This window comes from Pseudonaja textilis, chromosome 3, assembly GCF_049901715.1.
Source record: "Pseudonaja textilis isolate UNSWEBS1 chromosome 3, rPseTex1.2, whole genome shotgun sequence".
Taxonomy (NCBI): domain Eukaryota; kingdom Metazoa; phylum Chordata; class Lepidosauria; order Squamata; family Elapidae; genus Pseudonaja; species Pseudonaja textilis.
The window spans coordinates 106,605,340-106,624,928 of record NC_141992.1 but is presented as its reverse complement, the minus strand read 5'-3'; the positions used below and the strand labels follow the sequence as shown (position 1 = coordinate 106,624,928).

The window sequence follows — 19,589 nt, the reverse complement described above, 5'->3', positions numbered from 1 at the left end:
GGGAGGGGAAGTAATAGTTGATAAGGCGTAAAGCGTGTGCATTCTCATTTCTGAAATGAAATCTCTAAGTCTGAAGGGGGTACCTCTAAATCATATTATTTTAACAGAATAGTAGAAAACGTATACCATGGAACAGATGGAATTTGCAGCAAAATACAATATAATTGTCTAAATGTTTCTGCCTGCCTAAATCATGCTTTAGTAGGAAGCTAAAACAGATTTAATCTTTGTTTTGTATCCTTGATATCCCCTTTTAAACTTTTTCTATTTGACCTAAACATTAGGTGGCTTTACAAGTTTTTGAGTTGTAAAAATAACCAAAGATGCTAATTTTCTTTTATCTGTAATCAAGTTTTGGCTAAAAGTACCACTTTCTGCTTTTATTTTAATTTTTATTATAGTTTTAGAGCCTGAAAACTGCTTTTGTTTGCAAAGTTACTTTAAAATAACCGAGGTAACCTATTCTTAATTAACTTTGCAGGAAGACAATAGAAGCAAATCGCTATTTGCATATCAAAACACATTTTAAATAGCTTTTAACTATATAGTGGTTCTTCCCTGGTGAATGTGACTACAACATCTCTAAGTACCTAAAACTTCAAATTGAATAAAGACATAATGCTATAATCATAGACCAGCTTATAAACAGAAAGAAAACTAAGTGTGAGATTGCAAATACTATAGCAAAACTATTCTAAAAGTAGTGTGGTAAAGATGTTGAGATATTTACAATAAACAGCCACACTAAGAGAAATAAATCACACTAATAATTAATAGCAACTATCAATAAAATGAATCCAAGGGCTCTGGAAATTTGAGTGCTATAGATGAGGTATTACTAAATGCAACTGTGCGTTGTAGTAGTAGTAATATGAAAGAACATGAGATAGTATTTCAGAGATTCCTCCACTACAAAGTCTTTTTTCAAACGGAATGCTCTGTTGTTTCTCCTCAAAAAACAAATAGATTAATATTGGAAAAGATGGCTGGTTAATCAACTGGAATAGGTCACAATGTCATACAAATATACTCATTGTGGCTTATATTGCTAAGAATCTGACTTTGTAAATACATGAAAAACATGTTGTCTTTAATGTCTGTTGAGTACTGTATTGCTTGTTCATATTTTAAAGTATGACAACAGCCTGAATGCATGAATATATGAAATATATAAGTGTTTTTAAAATTAAGTCAGAAGTATTTTCCATTATGCTAATTCTTAATAAAGCCAATTTCAGAAACAAATACCAACATAAAAGTAGTCAAATTCTGCCTGATCTATCCTGGTAAACTAACATATAAATCTCTTTTGTATTCCTTTTAGCAAGTCTAGCCAAACTCATTGCCCGGATGTGTCATGTGCTGGCCACACCCACCCCGGTTTAGCAAAAGGGGGGGAAAGTCATAATACATCACATGATGTGATGACACAAGTTTGACACCCCTGATGTAGAGCATGGGTACCCAACCTTTTGGCTTCTGAGTGAAGAGAAAATATAATATAAAATATATAAATCATATGTTAAAAGCTTATGATCTTGTGAAGTCACATTGCTAGTCATCCAGAAGCATAAGGGCCATAGGCTGCAGGTTGGATACGGCTGCTGTAGAAACTATTTGGCAAATGCTAAGAGAAAATAAAGCTGTGTAAAAAAATTGAACATAAGAATGCTGCAAAATATATAACAATTCCTTTTGTTCAAAGCCTTCTCTGAACAAGTGTAAATGCAGGTAGAAACAAAGTAGACCTTAATGAGGATCATGTGAGCAATATAGAAGGTTCTCATATAAATGTTTCCCTGCATATTTTTTTATTTTATTTTATATTTAATGCATGGTAAAATATTTTAAATATTGGTCTTTGCCTGTAAGTAATTTCATATATAGAATCATCATAAAACTTTTACAAATGAAAAAAAAATCAGAATTGTTGAAAAGTCCCTTCAGACCATGAGGCCCTAAGGCACACATGGCTGTATAACAACCCCCAGGCCACATCTGGCCTTTTGGCTGTCCTTGTCTGGCCCATGGAGATCAATTGGAAATTAGATGTTAAATATAATAAACAAGCCTGCCGCAGGGGCAGCAGAAGCTGAGTTGACTTCATCTGTGCATTCCTTCAGTTAGCTGATGGCAGTAGCAAAGTTTTTTTCTACACTGTGCAGTGCTCACACCTTGCCTAAGGCAGCGGCAGTGATCATCTTGTGTGGGGACCTGGGCTTTGCCTCTCAAAGCAGAGGCTTCTGCATGAGTGGGTGGAGCACAGTCATGTTTAGCCCTCCATAACAGCTCCAATTTGTCATGTGACAAATTACTCATCTCTGTCTTAAGGTGAATTTTAATTTATATCTAAATCTGGTTCTGTGGTTCAAACCATTGAAAAGCCAGCCATCAGGAAATTAAAACAAGTTAGTGCTAAAAGTTAGAATAAGATGAGAAATTTGCAGTCCTTCAATTCCTGAATTACTTCAGAGAATTACTTTTACCACTGCCATTCTGTCTGGATCTGCCAGCTGTGTATAAAATGGAAAATATGTTTTGTCTCGTGCTGGATATTTCTGATGTGCCATTTCAGTTTAGCCAGTGTAAGAGAAGCAGAACCCAGAATATTTTGGCTATTCCAGTTTCCAATAAAGTAAAAACCAGAGAAAATGAATGGTGTTCCAGGAAGAGCATATCAAAGCTATGTACTTTTCTCTAATCGAAGCGTTCTCAACACATTTACTTGTATTTAAAACAAAACTAGAAACATTTATGAACAGGATGTTTGATACAACATAAGACCTACACAACTCTTGTTTTGAAGTACAAGAAACAGTTCAATAGATCTATATGACCACAACAAATCTATCATTACCATATATGTAAATATTCCTTTTTAGTGACAGATATCAAAACATATTATGAGAGTTGTTTCAGGTTAGTATGTCTTATACAGATATCCAGCATCAATTTGTACATAAGGCAGTAGAGACATACACACAATATATAAAAACATCCTGTTTCAAGAACAACTTCTGCCTTTCTTTTAACTAAGTAGCATGAAGAGGTCTGGAGTTTTTTTTTCATTATGTGCTGGTGGCAAAAGGATGCTTTGAATTTGGGGTGAAATGATGTTGGCCAACAAACTTTCTTCATCAGGTAACCTTAACAAATGGAATCAGCTAATTTTATATAGCAATTAGTTTGGATACAATTAATAACATGTGGATTAGTAATAGCTGTATTGTAGGACTGTAAATAAGCTTTGAAACACAGTAGGAAGAAAATTCTGGACAAGTTTTATTAGTAGACATATCTGCCAGAGCACTCCTAATCAGACCTAACTTACTGACTTTTGGCAAGCTTATTATATCATAATGTACCAGGTGACAGTTCACTGGAATTCTGAGGAAAAAGTGCAGATTAATTACTTCAGTTCCAGATCTCTATTGATTTCTATCTCTAGAGTTGTTCTGGAATTGGCAGATTCTAAAAATAATACACCATCTTTAAATTATAGGATTCAAAGGAGATTCTAGTCCAACCTAATAACCCAGTGCAGGAATCCTCATAGAAGTAGTCCTTGCTTAATTATGCTAATTAAGACCAGAAACTCTGTCATTAAACAATGTGGCTATTAGTTAAAAAAAACCATATAATACACTGCCTAACAGAACAGTTTCAACAGCCCTACTTGCCCTGTGCAATATTTTCTTGAAGTATTATCCTCATTATTACCTCAATTTCCAGTGGAAATCTGCATAAAACAAAACAAAAAGGAATATTTTATATGAAATAGTAATAGTAGAGTTCTTGCAATAAGAACAGAATATGGTTGTTAATTGGGAAACTGGTTCCTATCATTTAAACATTCAAACTGATATCTTGAAAATACAAAGATAGAAGACCGACCAAGAAACTAAATACGAGATTTACATTAAAAAGGTAGTCCTCAACTTATGACCATAATTGAGCCTAAAATTTTTGTTGCTAAGCAAAACAGCTAAGTGAGTTGTACCCCAATTTATGATCTTTTTTGCCACAACTAGTAAGTGAACCACTGCAGTTGTTATGTGAATCTAGACTTTCCCCATTGACTTTGCTTGTCGGAAGCCAGCTGGGAAGCTAACAAATGATCCCAGGACATTGCAACTGTCATAAATACATGCCAGTTGCCAAGCCACATTTTGATCACAGGACCCAAATTTTGATCACATGATGATCAAAATGCTACAATGGTCATAAGTATGAAAACAAGTTATAAGTCACTTTTTTCAGTGCTTTTGTAACTTTGAAGTGTTACTTAAAGTTGTAAATTGGGGACTACCTGTACATTTATTTCAGTGCTAAGATGTGAATGGCAAGAGACAACTTAACTTTGGAGTTTAAAATTCTTTGGCCTTGTCAGAATTGAGAAGTTATTTTGTTTATTCTGTAGAATTTTTATGACATTACTCATGGAACTGAATTTACTTGCAACTAGGTAAATTCCCAAAATAGATGTGCATACCTTGTAGAGAGCAGTATCATCACAGAATCTGTTGCATGACCATTTATCTTTTGTGATACAAAAGTTGAAACAAACTTCTATGAAATAGAGGGGTTAATTTTTCAAAATATACAGTATATTCAAGCTCTCGGGAAGAAGCCTGCTCTTCTACTGTATTTTTTCAAGAAGAGATACTCAGCTAGTCGATTATTCACAGTTTGAAACATTTATGAGGGCATTTGTCAATTCAGTATAAGTTGAGAAAGGCCACAGAGTAAACAGTCTTCCCTTTCCTTGCTTAGTCATGAGGAATTGTCCAAAAGCTTCTGCTTTTGAAACTGTATGCTTCAAAATAAAACCAAACCTGATTTGGTTCAGATGGTATGACAATCGAGTTAGCCAGAAATAAAAGCTGAAGTATTTCTCCAGCTGTACAGAAATATGTCTAACAGTGGCTGCTGTAGCTCAGTCAGAACACACACGGCCTCAGTTTAGCATGATATTTAAATATTTACAGTGAAGTGAACTCAAATTATTTCCCCATTTCACTTACCAGTCATAGAAGCCAGATGAAGAAATATTTTATGGACTTACTAAATTAACAGAGTAATGAGTCAAGAGATTTGACAATATAAAATTAGTATTGATTGGATAAACTAAAAAAAACTGTGTTATGTACACATACACACATGTGCCACTCTTGAAACAGGAATTTAACAAGGAATACCCATTAGAATCCCCTACCAGGGCTGCACTTATTTTTGTTTGTCTGTTAACTGTAGTGTTGAATAGTAGGTGGATCAAATGAGGCTACTCTCAGCTGGAAAAATGTTTTGTCTTCCAAGCAATTAACTGCTACAAAAGAAAATCATTAGCCTCATCAAGTTCTGACATTTGGAAATAGCAGCAATTCTCATTATAAGGAAATATCTAGGCAGATTCTAATATACATCCTCTGATATTAGCTACTTAACAGTGATATGCTTACTATTATTAAATATCCCTCTTCGGGGGTCTATTAATCTCTTACAGCCACCAGAACCGCACATAAACAATCAGCATAATAAAAAACACAGCAATAGCAGCAAGCTTGGCATAGGTGGAACGCATGTTCAGATATTTCGCATCCTGGCGGTATTTCTTGGACAAACTGGACAGATTGTTTGCCTTGGAATCCAATGCTGTTTGAAGAAAAGATAGCATGCAAACAAAAATATTATATTCATGAAATGTCAACATTATTTATAAGACAGTAGACCTCTATCCAGGTGTTTAAGACTGATTTTAGTCTGACATATATGATTCAATCTTTTCCATTATAGGTTTCCCTCAAACAGGTAGGAAATTTTTTGTCTTTGATAATCAGCATTTTTTATTTAGATTAGAGACACTGACTTAAAATTACTGTAAACCACAAAAGAGAATTCATGGAAGTCAAATTCTTTCATTTCCCCTAACTATTACAAAACCTTTTGGAAAAAAAAACTCAGTGAAAGGCTAGTGAACTTTCATAAGCAATGGGATGAGGCACTCAGTTTGCAGAAAGGAAGTTTCTTATTACCTCTTCTCCCCATTAACTACTCCCTTTGTTTTGGGAACAGTCTGCACACCTTGCAGCGTTTCACCTTCAGGTGTTAGAATTCTCTCAGGCTACAGATAGTGCATCTGCATTCCTCAAATTCTCTCCCAAGCCACTCATACATTCCAATCACTCACCTCCCCCCTCCCTGGTTTCTGTTGCCTAGTTGCAAGCAGGGATGCATAGCGAGTCAGCCATGAAAGCCACAGCTTTTTCAGCAAAACCCGGATTCAGGTTTAGGCTCTGGATAAACCAGTCCAAAACTTTGGTCTTCTGGTAAAAACATTCTTTTGTTTAGAGGTATGCTTTGGGTCATCATGCTGAAAATTGACATTCCTCTTCATCCTCAGCATTAGGCAGATGCCTAAGTTTTGTGCCAAAATTGACTGATATTTGGAACTGTTCATAATTCCCTCCACATTGACTGAAGCCCCAATTTTAGCTGAAGAAAAGCAGTCCCAAAGCATAAATGCTGCCACCACTGCCATGCTTCACTGTGGCTACGGTGTACTTGTGGTGATGTGCAATGTTATTTTTACACCACACCATTTGGAAATATGGCCAGAAAGTACAGTCTTGAGCTCATCAGACCAGAGCACCTTTTCTCACATGCTTTTGTCATACTTTATGTAGGTTTTTGTAAACTGGCTTGGATGTTTTTCTTTGTAATGTTTTTCTTGTCACCATATCCCACAGCCCAGACATATGAAGAATATGAGAGATTATTGGCACCTGTAGTACACAACCAGCAGTTGCCAGAAATTCCTGCAGCTCCTTTAATGTTGCTGCATGTCTCTTGACAGTCTCTCAATTCTTCATAATGTCATTTTTGTGCCATATTTTCTCTACTTGTTGATGACTGTCTTCATGGTTCCATGGTATATCCAATACCTTGGAAATTTTTTGTACTCTTCTCCTGACATAGTTTCCAACAATGAGATCCCTTTGATGCCTTTGCAGATCATGGCTTTTGCTGTAAGAGGCAACTGAGTAAATGTCATAAAAATCCTACACAGCTGAACGTTATATGTGCTTGATCAGTCACTTTGATGGCAGATGTGTACTTTTTGATCTCAGTCTGAATGTTATTGGTTAATTCTGAACATACCCACATACCCATTTATAAAGAGGCATGTTATTGTAACTTTTTCTCCAAAAGATTTCAATTTGACTTTTTATATCTGCTGTAGTTCCTACTTAGACTATTTATAGCATGAAATAATTTTTATTTACATGAAATATTAGCTTTTATATTCAAAAGTGTATTTAACAATTCTTTCTATATGATTTCTATTGTAAAAGCCCATGTTTTTAAGCAGGGACTTTTGCACAGAGGGGAAAATTATCAGTACCTACTTGCTGTTTATTATCAATTACAAAGAGAACAGCTGCAGCTACAGCACATTTCTAGTTCATATTTAAGTGATAGTCTGCTAGGACATCACAATCCCTCTTGCAGTTACTATTGTTGAGCCAGTTACCACCTATTCTATAGCTGTGCATTTGCTTTTTCCTACCTAAATGCAGGATCTTGCTTTTCTCTCCACTGAATTGCATTTTGTTGGCTAGGGCCCACAGTGCTCAGGTCTGCTCCTTTTGAATCATGAGTCTGCCTCTCAAGTTGTTGGCAGTGCCCCCCCATTTTGGTGTTGTCCTTCTGTTCCCTCATCCAGATAATTATTGAAATGGTGAAAAGCACTGGGTCCAATAACAGAACCTCGAGGTACCCCACTGTATGGAGTACCATACATCTATACTCCATGTAGATATAGTTTCATTAATGACTACATTCTGAATGAAATTGGCCAGCCAACTGCAAATCCATCTGTTGGTAGCACTGTCTATTCTACATGTTGGTAGGAATCTACACTTTTAGAATTATCTCCAGTTTGGGAAAGATTTTTAACCAAATTAATTCTGGTGGACCTTTCCTCATGAAAGTTTAACTCAAACTCAGAAATAATGGTTAGGAAAAATACAAATTGTTTGCTCTGTTATGTAAACAGAAACTTTTTTCCCCTATATCAATTATTTGTCCATAGGTCAAATAAAATGATAGAATACAGCAATAACAGACACCTGCTACTCTGTCGTTGCATTCTTCAGCTAACATCAGCTTCCAGTTAGGCAAGATAATTGCTTGCCTGCTTAATCACTAACTAAAACAGGTAGTGACCAAGTAGAAGAAGGGCATGAACAGGTAAGATGAAGGGATTTCTATTAGGAAATATATGTTCTTAATCTTAGCAAAAAGAAAGGGTGCAATGAGGGTAACTAGAAAGTAGTGCAACAGAATAAGCTACATAATTTTAGTTGCCAAACAATAAACTATTCCACCACAGACAAAGAATAATGCTGAGGAAGAGAATGAAAGCCACCTGAGGGCCTTAAAAGTCTTGACAGATGGACGCTGAGAATTAGGCAGCAGCGCAGCCTCTTTTCCTGTTCCCTATGGTTGGATTATGGGCTTTACCAAGTTGTTGATTATTTCCAAGCACCCAGTGGTTCCTATCTGCCTTTTCCTGCTTTTTATTTCTCTCAAGAAAAATAACTGACAAAATTCACCTTTTCTCAAACTGTTCCAAGTTGGAATGAACAATTCCAATGGATGAAAACACTGTTCAATAAGCAGTGCTATTGATGTATACTTATTATACATTGCACTGATTCCTCAGCATGAAATAGCGGCACTAAAACTCAAGATTACAAATGATTTAGAACTTCTCACAAAAATTATGATTTTCCCTGTCTGCTTGTTTGTTTTTTACAAAATAGAACATATATTTGCATGCTATGTTTCAAGTAAATTCCCAGAGGAATTTAGTACATGCTATTAAAATACAAACCAATTTTTTAAAAGGCCTTCATATGGTATCCAAAACAGCAAAGTAATTGCACATTCCATATTTGTTTTTCTTGGTATGAATCTTTTGTTGCCTCTTGAGGATTAGAATGGTCCTTCCCTTATCTACAGGAAGTATTTTATGCAAAGCAGTTTGCCAGTTTTATTCTGCAATCATATATTTAAACTTCTCCTAAAATGGGCAATATTTTGCAAACTATGTTCTGTGAAACCCTAGAGTTACACAATAATATGATGGGCTAAGGTGGTGGGATCAATAATAGCAAGATAGATCACAAAAAAGTTCACAGAACAAGATCTATGACCTGAAAATGGAAAACATCTGGTTTATGGATCCCTGTTACCTGAAAGAGTTTCACCTCGTTGTAAGACTTCTTCAATGTTGGCTACCATGATTCTTTGTACATCTTGTAACTCTGTATTAATAGACCCAAGATTTCTTCTTGCACGGCTATCTATATATACCTTCTTGGTTTTCTGGATATAAGTATCTGGAATAAAAAGCAATTGTTAATGTAAGAGTATTTTCTTTCCAGATTCTTAATCAATTTATATTCTCAAATCATGCTGTAAAGAGGCATTATTGCAAGAAATGGAAAAAAGAGGAGGTGGAGAAGAAAGATAATTAACTGTTCTAGGAAAAAGTATAATGAACCTGTTGTCTGTTAATTTCCTCAGTAGGGTTCAGGGTTATAGTTATACTGATAGCAAATATAGTCATTAACCACAATCTGATTATATCCTTGTTATACTATATGCAATTTAAATTACCTACCTCTTATTTAGTAAAATAAAACTTCTCAAGTACAGGTAGTCCTTATTTAATGAACACTCATACAGTGACTGAAATTATGACAGCACTGAATGAGGAGACTTATAACCATCCTTGTCATAACAGCCTTGTGGTCACATCATCATGATTCAGATATTCAGGAACTAGCTCACAATTATGATAGTTGTAGCATTCTGCAGTTACATTATCACCATTTGTACCCTTTGCTGTCAGTTTCCAACAAGCAAAGTCAATGGGGAAGTCATCTGGTCACAAATTGTGATCATGTGACATCATGCTTAACAATCATGCAGGATTCACATAACAATGGTGAGCTGAACTGTCACAACTGCTGCCATAATGTGACATTGCTCATTATAACCACATTGCTTAACAACAATAGTTGCCACAGTTTCAATTACCGTATTTCCCCATGTATAAGCACCCCCTTTGTATAAGCCACCCCCCCAATTTTTGGACTGTGAAGTTTTGAAAAAAATATTTTATTAGAGAAACAAGTTATGAAGAAAGAAAATTTACAAAGAAACAAAATTCGACGTCTAGATCTACAACTTCGGTCATGATGCCGAAAGCGGTGCGGGCGACGCTAGCAATCTACGCATCGGAACGAGAGTAGGAACGAAGCATTCAGGCCGATGCCTAGCGTATGCATTTCTATCACGTACTCGCACTCGTAATCGTATCATCACGTACAATTTTTACAAAAAAGTATAGCATACTGCTGGAAAACCAGTTTATTCCTACTTTATTATTTTATGCATTTTTCACGTACAAAAAGTGTACCTGCTTTGTATATGCCACCCCCGTACTTTTTGGGCTTGAAAATTTTGGAAAAAAGGGGTGGCTTATACATGGGGAAATACGGTACTGTTCTGAGGACTACCGATACTGCAATTAAATGCACTCTAATAAGGCAAAACACATAGATGGCATAGGAAATGGCCCTGAAGGATAGGAGGAAGAACTGCTATCAAGACAACAAGCAGGCAAGCAGGACCTGAGCCTCTTCTAAGAAAATGGTTTGAGTAAATGTCTCAGGCCCCTCCCTGGCTCACACTAATAAAAGAGAGGGGAGAAGCACATTTAAAGTTGCAAGACTGCATTACTATAACTATTATAAAAGAAGTTCCAACTTATATAGCATTGGTTTCTTAGTCTGGTTTGACAGAACAATGTAAGATGTGAAGTATTTTAAATGCAAACATCACTGTTTATTGATTATTCTATCTCTTTGAATCTTTTCATGTATATGCCACACAATCTTTTTATCACATCAGTTGAAGCAGAAATCAGAGAATTTAGATATGCAATTCAGAATACTTTAGTAACTTGCTAAAAGAAGTGGAATGAGCTGATGAGGAAGGGACATTAAGATTACCAAAATGCTGGCCCTGGACTATCCTTAAATCATTAATCTCCAGAAATAAATCTCACCAAACTCAATGAAAGAATAGGGTCTGGACACCATTGGCACCTTTTTTCCATGTTGTTCATCAAATTCTGAGTGCAAATCTTCCAGGTATGCAAAAGCCATTTTTTTAGGGAAAGCAGCTTCACATAGTATCAGATAACAAACTCCTTTTTCAATAATGTAACTGTAAAAGAAGATATAAGCCAACTATTAACCTGGAAGAAAAATGAACCCCTACCTTGGACTATTAATTTCAGTGGCCATACTGCAAACAACATTCCAATCTATATTACAAGACACAAATTATATTAGCCCTGAATTATACTTAGAGTTCTACCGCATTTTAAACAAGGGCAATGGTGAGGAAAGCTCACACCTGTGCTTCATCATGCTTGTCATCTTTAACTTTGTTTTATTGATTTTATTCAATGGGCTACCCTTTAAGAGCAATTGGAAGCTTCAACTAGTACAGAACAGAGTCTAGGGACCCCTAGAGGGGCCCATGTTACATCACTGTTCATCAGTGTAGTTGGTTTGCTTTTGGATGCATTTCGAAGTGTTCGTTATTATCTATAAAGCCCTACATGGCATGGGTCCAGGTTTCACCCCTTTAAGACAGGTCTGCCCCACCCATGCTGGCAGAGGAGGCATGCTGCTCATTCCACCCATGCCAGGTCAAGGAATTCCAGGTGGCAGGGTCCAGGAAAAGAGCCTTCTTGGCTGTGGCCTTGGCCTTTTGGAACATCTTGCTCCCTGAGGTGAGATTGGCTTCCACCCTTCTGACTTTCTGAAAGAGATTGAAGATTGCCTCTGGCAGTTGGCTTGGGGGAATATCACACTAGAAGTTGTTGATTGACTAATAGTAGTTCCCACTTCTCCCCCTTACCTTCTGTTACTTTCCTCCCCATCCTTTAGTTTTAGTTATAATCTGTATTTTCATTGTGATTTTATTGCAATTTTATATATTGGTGTGTGTGTGTGTGTATGTGTCTATATTTCAGTAGCACAAATTGCAAACAGAAATATATTACATTGGGAAGAAAAAATGTAGGAGACTAATATCATATGGGGAATTCATATCTTGAAAAGCTACTTCTGAAAAAGACGAACTCATTGACAAGCTGAACATGACTCAGCAGTGTAAACATTAGCAGGTAGAAAGGCTACTGCAATTCCTGACTGCCTTAGAAGCAACATTGTCTTAAAGAAATATCTTCTTTCTCTCTACTTCACTCTAGTTGATTTTTCTGTAGTAATGTATATGATTCTGGGCATCACATTTCTAAAAGGATATTGACAAGTTACAATGGATTCCAAAGAGGACCCTATGTGATGATGGAACCTAGTATGATGATGGAACTTAGTATGTTCAGAAAAGAAGACTTAGGGAAGACATAAGGTACATAAAGGAAAACTACTGAAAAAATGGGCAAGACCTATTTTCCTAAAAACAAAAGAATAAAGAATACAAATTATAGTTGCCTGAATTTTATTTAGGAGAGCTAAATTGGTATAGAGTTAAGGCTAGAAACTGGGACACTATGAGTTTTAGTCCTGCTTTAGCACAAAGCCAGTTGGGTGACCTTGACCTAATACTTTCTCCCAGCAAACCAATTCTGAAAACCTTGAAAGGCAACTGCAGGGACTTGTTCAGGCAGTCACCAGCGAATCAGACAGCGAATTGAACAAAATAAAAATAATTCATTTAAACACAAGAAAATATTTCCTAATGCTAAGATCTGTACAAAAATGGAATATTCTACTCTAAAGTTGTAGATTTTACAATCCCTTTTTAAGAAAAAAGATTTTAAGATTTTTAAGAAAAACTGTGCACATATTGTTGTACATTACAGAGGATTGAAATAGATAATTCTTACCATCCATTCCATGAATTCCTAGAATGCCGTGATTCTATGAACCTGCTGTGTTCTTGCAGACTGAGGAACTGACTCACGTCCCTGAATGCTTCTTCTAGAATCCAAGACCCTCTGAGGTTTACTACAATGCTTTTAATTAGTTGGGGGTTCGGTAGAGCCCATAGCTAAGATTCTGTGCAGTTCGGAGAACCCCCAAATACAACTCCTGGCTGGCCCCGCCCACCCACCCCTTCAAGGAGTCCCCACGCAGCCCGTTTTGGATGCAGGTAAGTACAGGATGCACGCAGAGGCTCGGCGAAAGTTCAGGAAGGCCAGAGATGGGCCCATGTCTGCTTCCAGAGAGCTTCCAGAGCCCGGGGAGGCCATTTTCACCCTCCTGGAAGCTCAAGGAAAGCCTCCGGAGCCCAGGGAGAGCAAAAATGCCCCCCACCATGGTGGAGGCCAACTAGGTCACATCCACCATGACCACACCCACCCAGCAACGGGGCAGAGAACTCTTTGCTAAAATTTTTGAAGTCTACCTCTGGTTAGAGATAATAATTACATTTAGGCCTTTCTGAATTTCATTTGGAGGGAAGAGCACCCAATAATTCCTACATAGTTACTTGGATCAATATTTATTTGTAATAACTGAGGATATTGTTAAGCACTATGTTCCATTAGCTTGATACAAGATTTGCTATTTATACTTACTGAAAAGTCATTGGTCCAGCTTCTAATGTGCATCTGGTAGGAGACTGTTCGTTGAGCTTCCGAAATAATTGCTTGGCCTGGCTCTGATACTGCTGCAAATCTCGTCCCGACTATGAAAAAAAAAAAACAATCCGCCCAAACAAACAAAATCAATTAGATATATAATTGCAGATTCCTGTTCTCCAGTAGCATTCATTAAGCAGGTAAAATAAAGAGAAAATCCCTAACTGTATGATCCATCTTCTAAGTGGGAGGAAGAATGAACTCAATTTAGATTGGGACCCATTATCTAACGCTAAACGTTAGAAAACTCTAAGGAGCTTAATTTTGCTATAAACTTCAGTAACTAGCAAAACTCACAGATGTTATTTCTAGCCTAGGCAACCAGCATTTCGAGGTAAATAAAGAAAAATTAACCTTATGCAACCCAATTAGTTTTACTGCTAAATATCTTTCGATTTCAATGCTAGCATTTAGCGAGTGCACTTTAAAGGCTTAAGCCGCATTGTATATATTAATCAGAAATTAAATCCTGAGTAGAAACGAAGAGAAAAAAAAAAACCCAGAGTATCTCACACTCACCTGTTCATCCTCCTGCATAGAAGCCGCTAAAGGAAGCCCATCAGCCACCCGCGCAATCATCGTTAGAAGTACCATCTTCTTGGACGATCAATACCTACAAGTTCAGAATCCTACCCGCCCGACTATACTGAGCTGGCCGGAAGCCGCAAAACCAAGTTCCGGTACCCTATAAGAACTCTCTTGCCTGTTTCCTGTGCAATCATATCTCCGGTCAAGAACTGAGGTGTCCAACTTTTTGGTTCCGGTAAAAGTGACGAACATTTGGGGGGGGGGGGGGTTCCTCTCAGAAGTAGGGAGGGGTATGTCTTCACCAGCACCAGCAAAGATCGTAAGCCTGAAAGCCTAAGTGTCATTTGCTTCGGCGACGGTAGTTGCAACAACACAGTTACAGAATAGCGTGGGCGTTCTAATAACCTCTCCACTTGGAGGGGGGACATTGAGCAATAAGAATGCGCCAATGAATGGTTCGAGCGCCAGCTGCGTCTCTCTAGCACAATACCGAACGGGGTTGTCCTCACACTCCTTTTTCTACTTATCTTTCTCAGAGCTCCTTTTCATCTGGTGCAGTTTCTAAATGCTATAAGCGCTATTTTCGGAAAAGAAGTATAATTCGCACTGTAGACATGACAATTACCTAATATTTTACATGCAAGCCTTTTGTGAAGAAGGAGGTTAACTGCCACTTCTAGGGCAGATTTTTTAAAAAACATTGCTGTTTGTTATCAGGAAAAGTTGCTATTGACGTAAATAAAGCCAATGTAGTCATAGGCTGTGTCAATAGAGGGGTAGTAGTGAGATTAGATGAAGTGTTAGTACTGTTTTATACTGCATTAGTAAGACCACACTTGTAATACTGTGTCCAATTTGGTCACATAATACAAAAAAAGATGTTGGTCCTGGTGGCAGATCTGCAAGGCCCTAAAACTTGCAAAGCAGCCACAGTACTTTTTTAAAAAAAAAAAAAAACTTGCATCGTATACTGACCCTGCAGCACTATTGCTTCTGCCCACCACCCAATTGGCTGGCAGTTATTTGTCCCGTGGAGCCAAAGGCCCAAGTGAAATGGTGTTTGGGCAAATGGGCAGGGAAGAAGGGTGAGAGGTGGAGGGCCAAGAGAGGGAGGACCAGCAGGGAAGGAAAGGTGACGGCAAATGAGCTGAGGCAGGTGGCCTGGGGGAAAAAGGATGTAGGAAATTAACACCCACCCCTCTCCTAGGAAAATGAAATATTTTAGAATATACTAAAAAGGCAGAATATATCCCCTAAAAGGGGAAGTAGAAACTCAGAGGCAGAAGCTCACCCCCCACCTTTGTTAATGGCAGGCCATTAAGGCCTGGGCAGAGTATTCTACATAACAAAGCCCTCTCCCCACCTCACCACATGGCCGGAGAAGATTGCATCAGCCAACACTCAGGTGAAGCCATGTGGTCCAGACAAAGCCTACAAAGTTAGCTACCATGTTTCTCAGAAAATACGACCCACCCCAATAATAAGCCCAATCCTAATTTTGGGGGGAACTAATATACCCCTACCCTGAAAATAAGCCTGGGGGAGTGGCAGTGTGGGCATGGGAGGGCAAGTGCAGAGAGGGGCAAAAGTCATTCTGTGCTGAAGCAGAGGCATTCCAAGAGCCTTCAGCATTTCCCAGGATTGCAACGCTGAAGATTCGGAACAGAGCCTTCTGCGTTGCAATCCTGGGATACACTGAAGACTGAGAGTGGAGCTGTTTTTGTGAAACGCAGGAAAATCGGGAGAGGAATTTTCCTACCTGTTATCCATTCCTCTTAGAGCAGGACCCTGCAAGGCTTGTTGTGGTGTTGCACTCATGAATGGCAGCACTTCCGTGACCTTCATCACACTAGTACAGCTGGCATCCTACCGTGAGCAACTGTACCAGTGTATCCAAACTCATGGCGATGCCACCGCTCGCACGCACAACAGCACAGCAATCCTTGCAGGGTCCTGTTCGAAGAGGCTGCGCGGATGTGACGAACCTCACAGCAATGCCACCGCTTGCACACACAACGCTACAATGAGCCTTGCAGGGTCGTGGGACCCTGAAAGGCTTGTTGTAGCATTGTGCGTGCAAGTGACAGCACAGCAATCCTTTCAGGGTACTGTTCGAAGAGGCTACGCCGATGTGACGAACCTCACAGCTGCCGCTCGCACACACGCATGCTACAAAAAGCCTTGCAGGGTCCTGGGATATGCTGAAGGCTTGGAGTAGAGCTGCTTTTTCAAAAGGCAGGAAAATAGGGAGGGAAAGGGAGCTTGAGGAATAGATGACAGGTAGGAAAAACCCCCTCTTGTTTGCCAAAAACCCTTCATTCCGAATGCTGAAGTTTTGGAATTGAGGCTTTTTAGCGAACAGGGAGGAAAATGGGTAGGGGGAATTTTCCTGCCTGCCATTCTTCCCTCAGTCTGTGCTAAGTTTGTGGAATAGCTCCTTTTGGCTGCTACAGAAGCGACCCGGTGGAGAGGCAAGGGTGTGCATGGGGCGCTTTCAGCTGCTAAAGAAGGGGCAAGTTGGAGAGGCAAGGCACATGGGGCGTTCCTTCGGATAGAAGCAGCCCAGTGGCCCGGCAAGGCACATGGGGAGAAAATTAAGACACCCCTCGAAAAGATGGCCTAGCCATTTTTTCGGGGGTCTAAAAAAAAAGGCCCTGTCTTATTTTCTAAGAAACACGGTAAGACCCCCCCACCTCTGGGAGTCTGACAGCCAATGAGATACATTTCTTATACAGGAACAGGAAACACTAATGTAGGGCCCAACAGAGGGTATAAAACTAAGGGTCTCTCAGCATCTCAGCCCTTCTTTTCCTTCATTCAACATCTTGAAACATGTGATCATCCTTTTCACTTTGGAGCTCCAAGCCATGTGATCCTGTCCACCATTAAACCATTTTTCCAAACAGCCTCCATGTTTCTAGTGTATTTTTCCCCACTTGGAACTGAACCCAGAAGGATAATTTCTCCAACAATTAGATGCAGCCAAGGGTCCGTGTCTAAACGTCCCATTCCAAGATGTTGAGACTCTAATCTAGAAAGAGTGCAGAGAAAAGCAGCAAAGGGACTGGAGGCCAAACCACAAAATGAAGAGTTTTAACAGATTAACAGAATTGAAAGTGACTTTTTAAGTCATCTAGTCCAACCCGCCCCCCTACAAGTACTACACCATTTCTGACAGGTGGCAATCCAGGCTCTTCTTGAAAGCTTCCATAATGAAGCTCCCACAACTTGTGAAGGCAAGCTGTTCCATTGGCTAGTTATTCTCAATGTCAGAAAATTGCTCCTGATTTCTAGGTTTAATCTCTCCTTGATTAGTTTCCATCCATTATTCCTTGTCTGACCTTCAGGTCCTTTGGAAAACAGATTGACCCACTCTTCTCTGTGATGGCCCCTCAAATATTGCAACATTGTTATCATGTCTCCCCAGTGCTTCTCATCACTACACTAGCCATGCCGAGTACCAGCAACCGTTCATCGTAAGTTTAGCCTCCATTCCCCTAATAATCTTGGTTGCTCTTCTCTGCACTTTTTCTAGAGTCTCAACATCTTTTTTTATAGTGTGGTGACCAAAATTGGATGCAATAATCTAGGTGTGGTCTTACTAAGGCTTTATACAGTGGTATTAGTATCTCATTTGATCTTGACTGAATTCCTCTGTTAATACAATTTAGGATTGCATTGGCTTTTTGGACTGCTGCCACACAGTGTTGGCTCCTATTTAATCAGGGGTCGGATTCAATTTTTTAAACAATCAGTTCTGTGGGCAGGGCTTAATTTGTGGGTGTGACTTGGTGGTCATGTGACTGGGTGGGCGTGGTTTACTGATCACATGACTAGATAGGCGTGGGTTGGTGGTCACGTGACCGGATGGGCATGGCATGGTGGCCATGTGACTGGCAAACCAAATACAAGTGGTCCTCGCTTAATGGCCGGTTGCTTAGCAAGTGTTCTAATTTATGACTGACCTCCCGAGTTACTTGACCTGTTTTTGGAGTTTTGACAGCTATGCATGCGCACGCACACACACACACACACACACAAACACACACACTCCCTTCTAACCCTGCTATTCTATTATTCTGTAAGGATCTCCTGCTGGAGCAGGAGGTTGGACTAGAATATGTCCTCCGAGATCCCTTCCAGGCCAGCCCTAGATTGCTGTGCTGCTTCAAATAGTCTTCTAAAGTCAGGGTTTCTCTCCTTTTTTTCTCTCCCTCCCTCCCTCCTTCCATGTATTTATCTATCCATTCATTTACCTCATTCACTTTCTCTTCTCTCTCTCTCTTTTTTTCCCTTCCTTCCATTCCCTCTCTTTCTTTGTCTATCCCTTTTCTTCCTTTCTCTTCTTTTCTCTCTCCCTTTTTCTTTCTTTCCCTTTCCTCTTTACTTTCTTGTCTCTTCCATCTCTCTTTTTCTCTCTCTTTCTCTCTCTCTCTTTCCCCCCCCCCTCTCTCTCTATTCCTTCCCTTCCTCCTTCCCTTCCTCCTAAAGCCAGGAGACCCACCTGAAACACACACACACACCAACAAAGTACTTGCCCAGCAGCATTGCTCATGATGAGGGTTCTTCCTGGCAAGTCTCCAAAAGTCCCAGGGACCGGGCACAATTGTCCGTTCACACCTGATCCCACGTTGCCCAACCCTGAAGGCAAGGCTTCTGGGTCCAACAAAGGGGCCATGAGCGGGACTTCCTCCCATCCCTCTTTTGGGCTGGGAACTTCAAGTGAGGCGTACACTGCAGCCTTGCCCACCCCACCAGCAGCTCTCGACTAGGCAGCAGTTTGAGCTTTCCCAGCTGCCTGCAAACTTACCTTCCTCCCACGGCTGGTGGCAGAGGGAAAGGTGAGCCAGCCAGGGCAGAGCAGTCGTCACTCAACTCCCCACCAGGCTGCATCTTGTCCACTGCTCAGATTCTCTGTAGCTGCTGGGGCTCATGGCTGCCGGGCTGTGTGGGAGGCGACCAGGAAGCACAAGGCTACACCACCTGCATCACCCCTCTGCCAGCCACCCTACCTTTGCTGGGCCAAGTGTTTTAGCTGAGTGCGGGAGGCAAAGGGGCAATGCGGGCCAGGCAGCATAGCGTCATGCTCCCTAGTTGCTCCCCCTGCCCCTAACAGACAAGGCCCAGCAGCTGCAGAGAATCCAGGCAGGAGGCGAGATGCAGGCTGGTGGGGACCTGAGGGGTGATGAGTTAGCCCTGACTCACCTTCCTCTGTGCCACCAGCAAGGCAGGTAAGCTGGAGGCTGGGGACAGTTGGGAGGGGGAAGCTTGCTAGGCTGTGAGTGCCACATGGGATGGAGCTGCGGTGCTG

General features: G+C 39.9%; 1 protein-coding gene across 1 annotated transcript; it reads right to left on the bottom strand.

Moving 5' to 3' along the window:
- Positions 1-2,829: 2,829 nt before the first annotated feature.
- LOC113448143 (vesicle-trafficking protein SEC22b) lies at positions 2,830-14,414 on the bottom strand. Its single transcript, XM_026718722.2, has 5 exons — positions 14,270-14,414; positions 13,688-13,797; positions 11,141-11,301; positions 9,258-9,404; positions 2,830-5,652 (listed from the first exon to the last, which is right to left on the bottom strand). Exons 1-5 carry the CDS (start codon positions 14,342-14,344, stop codon positions 5,498-5,500), a joined length of 648 nt encoding a protein of 215 aa, XP_026574507.1. The 5' UTR covers positions 14,345-14,414; the 3' UTR covers positions 2,830-5,497.
- Between the last annotated feature and the right edge of the window lie 5,175 nt (positions 14,415-19,589).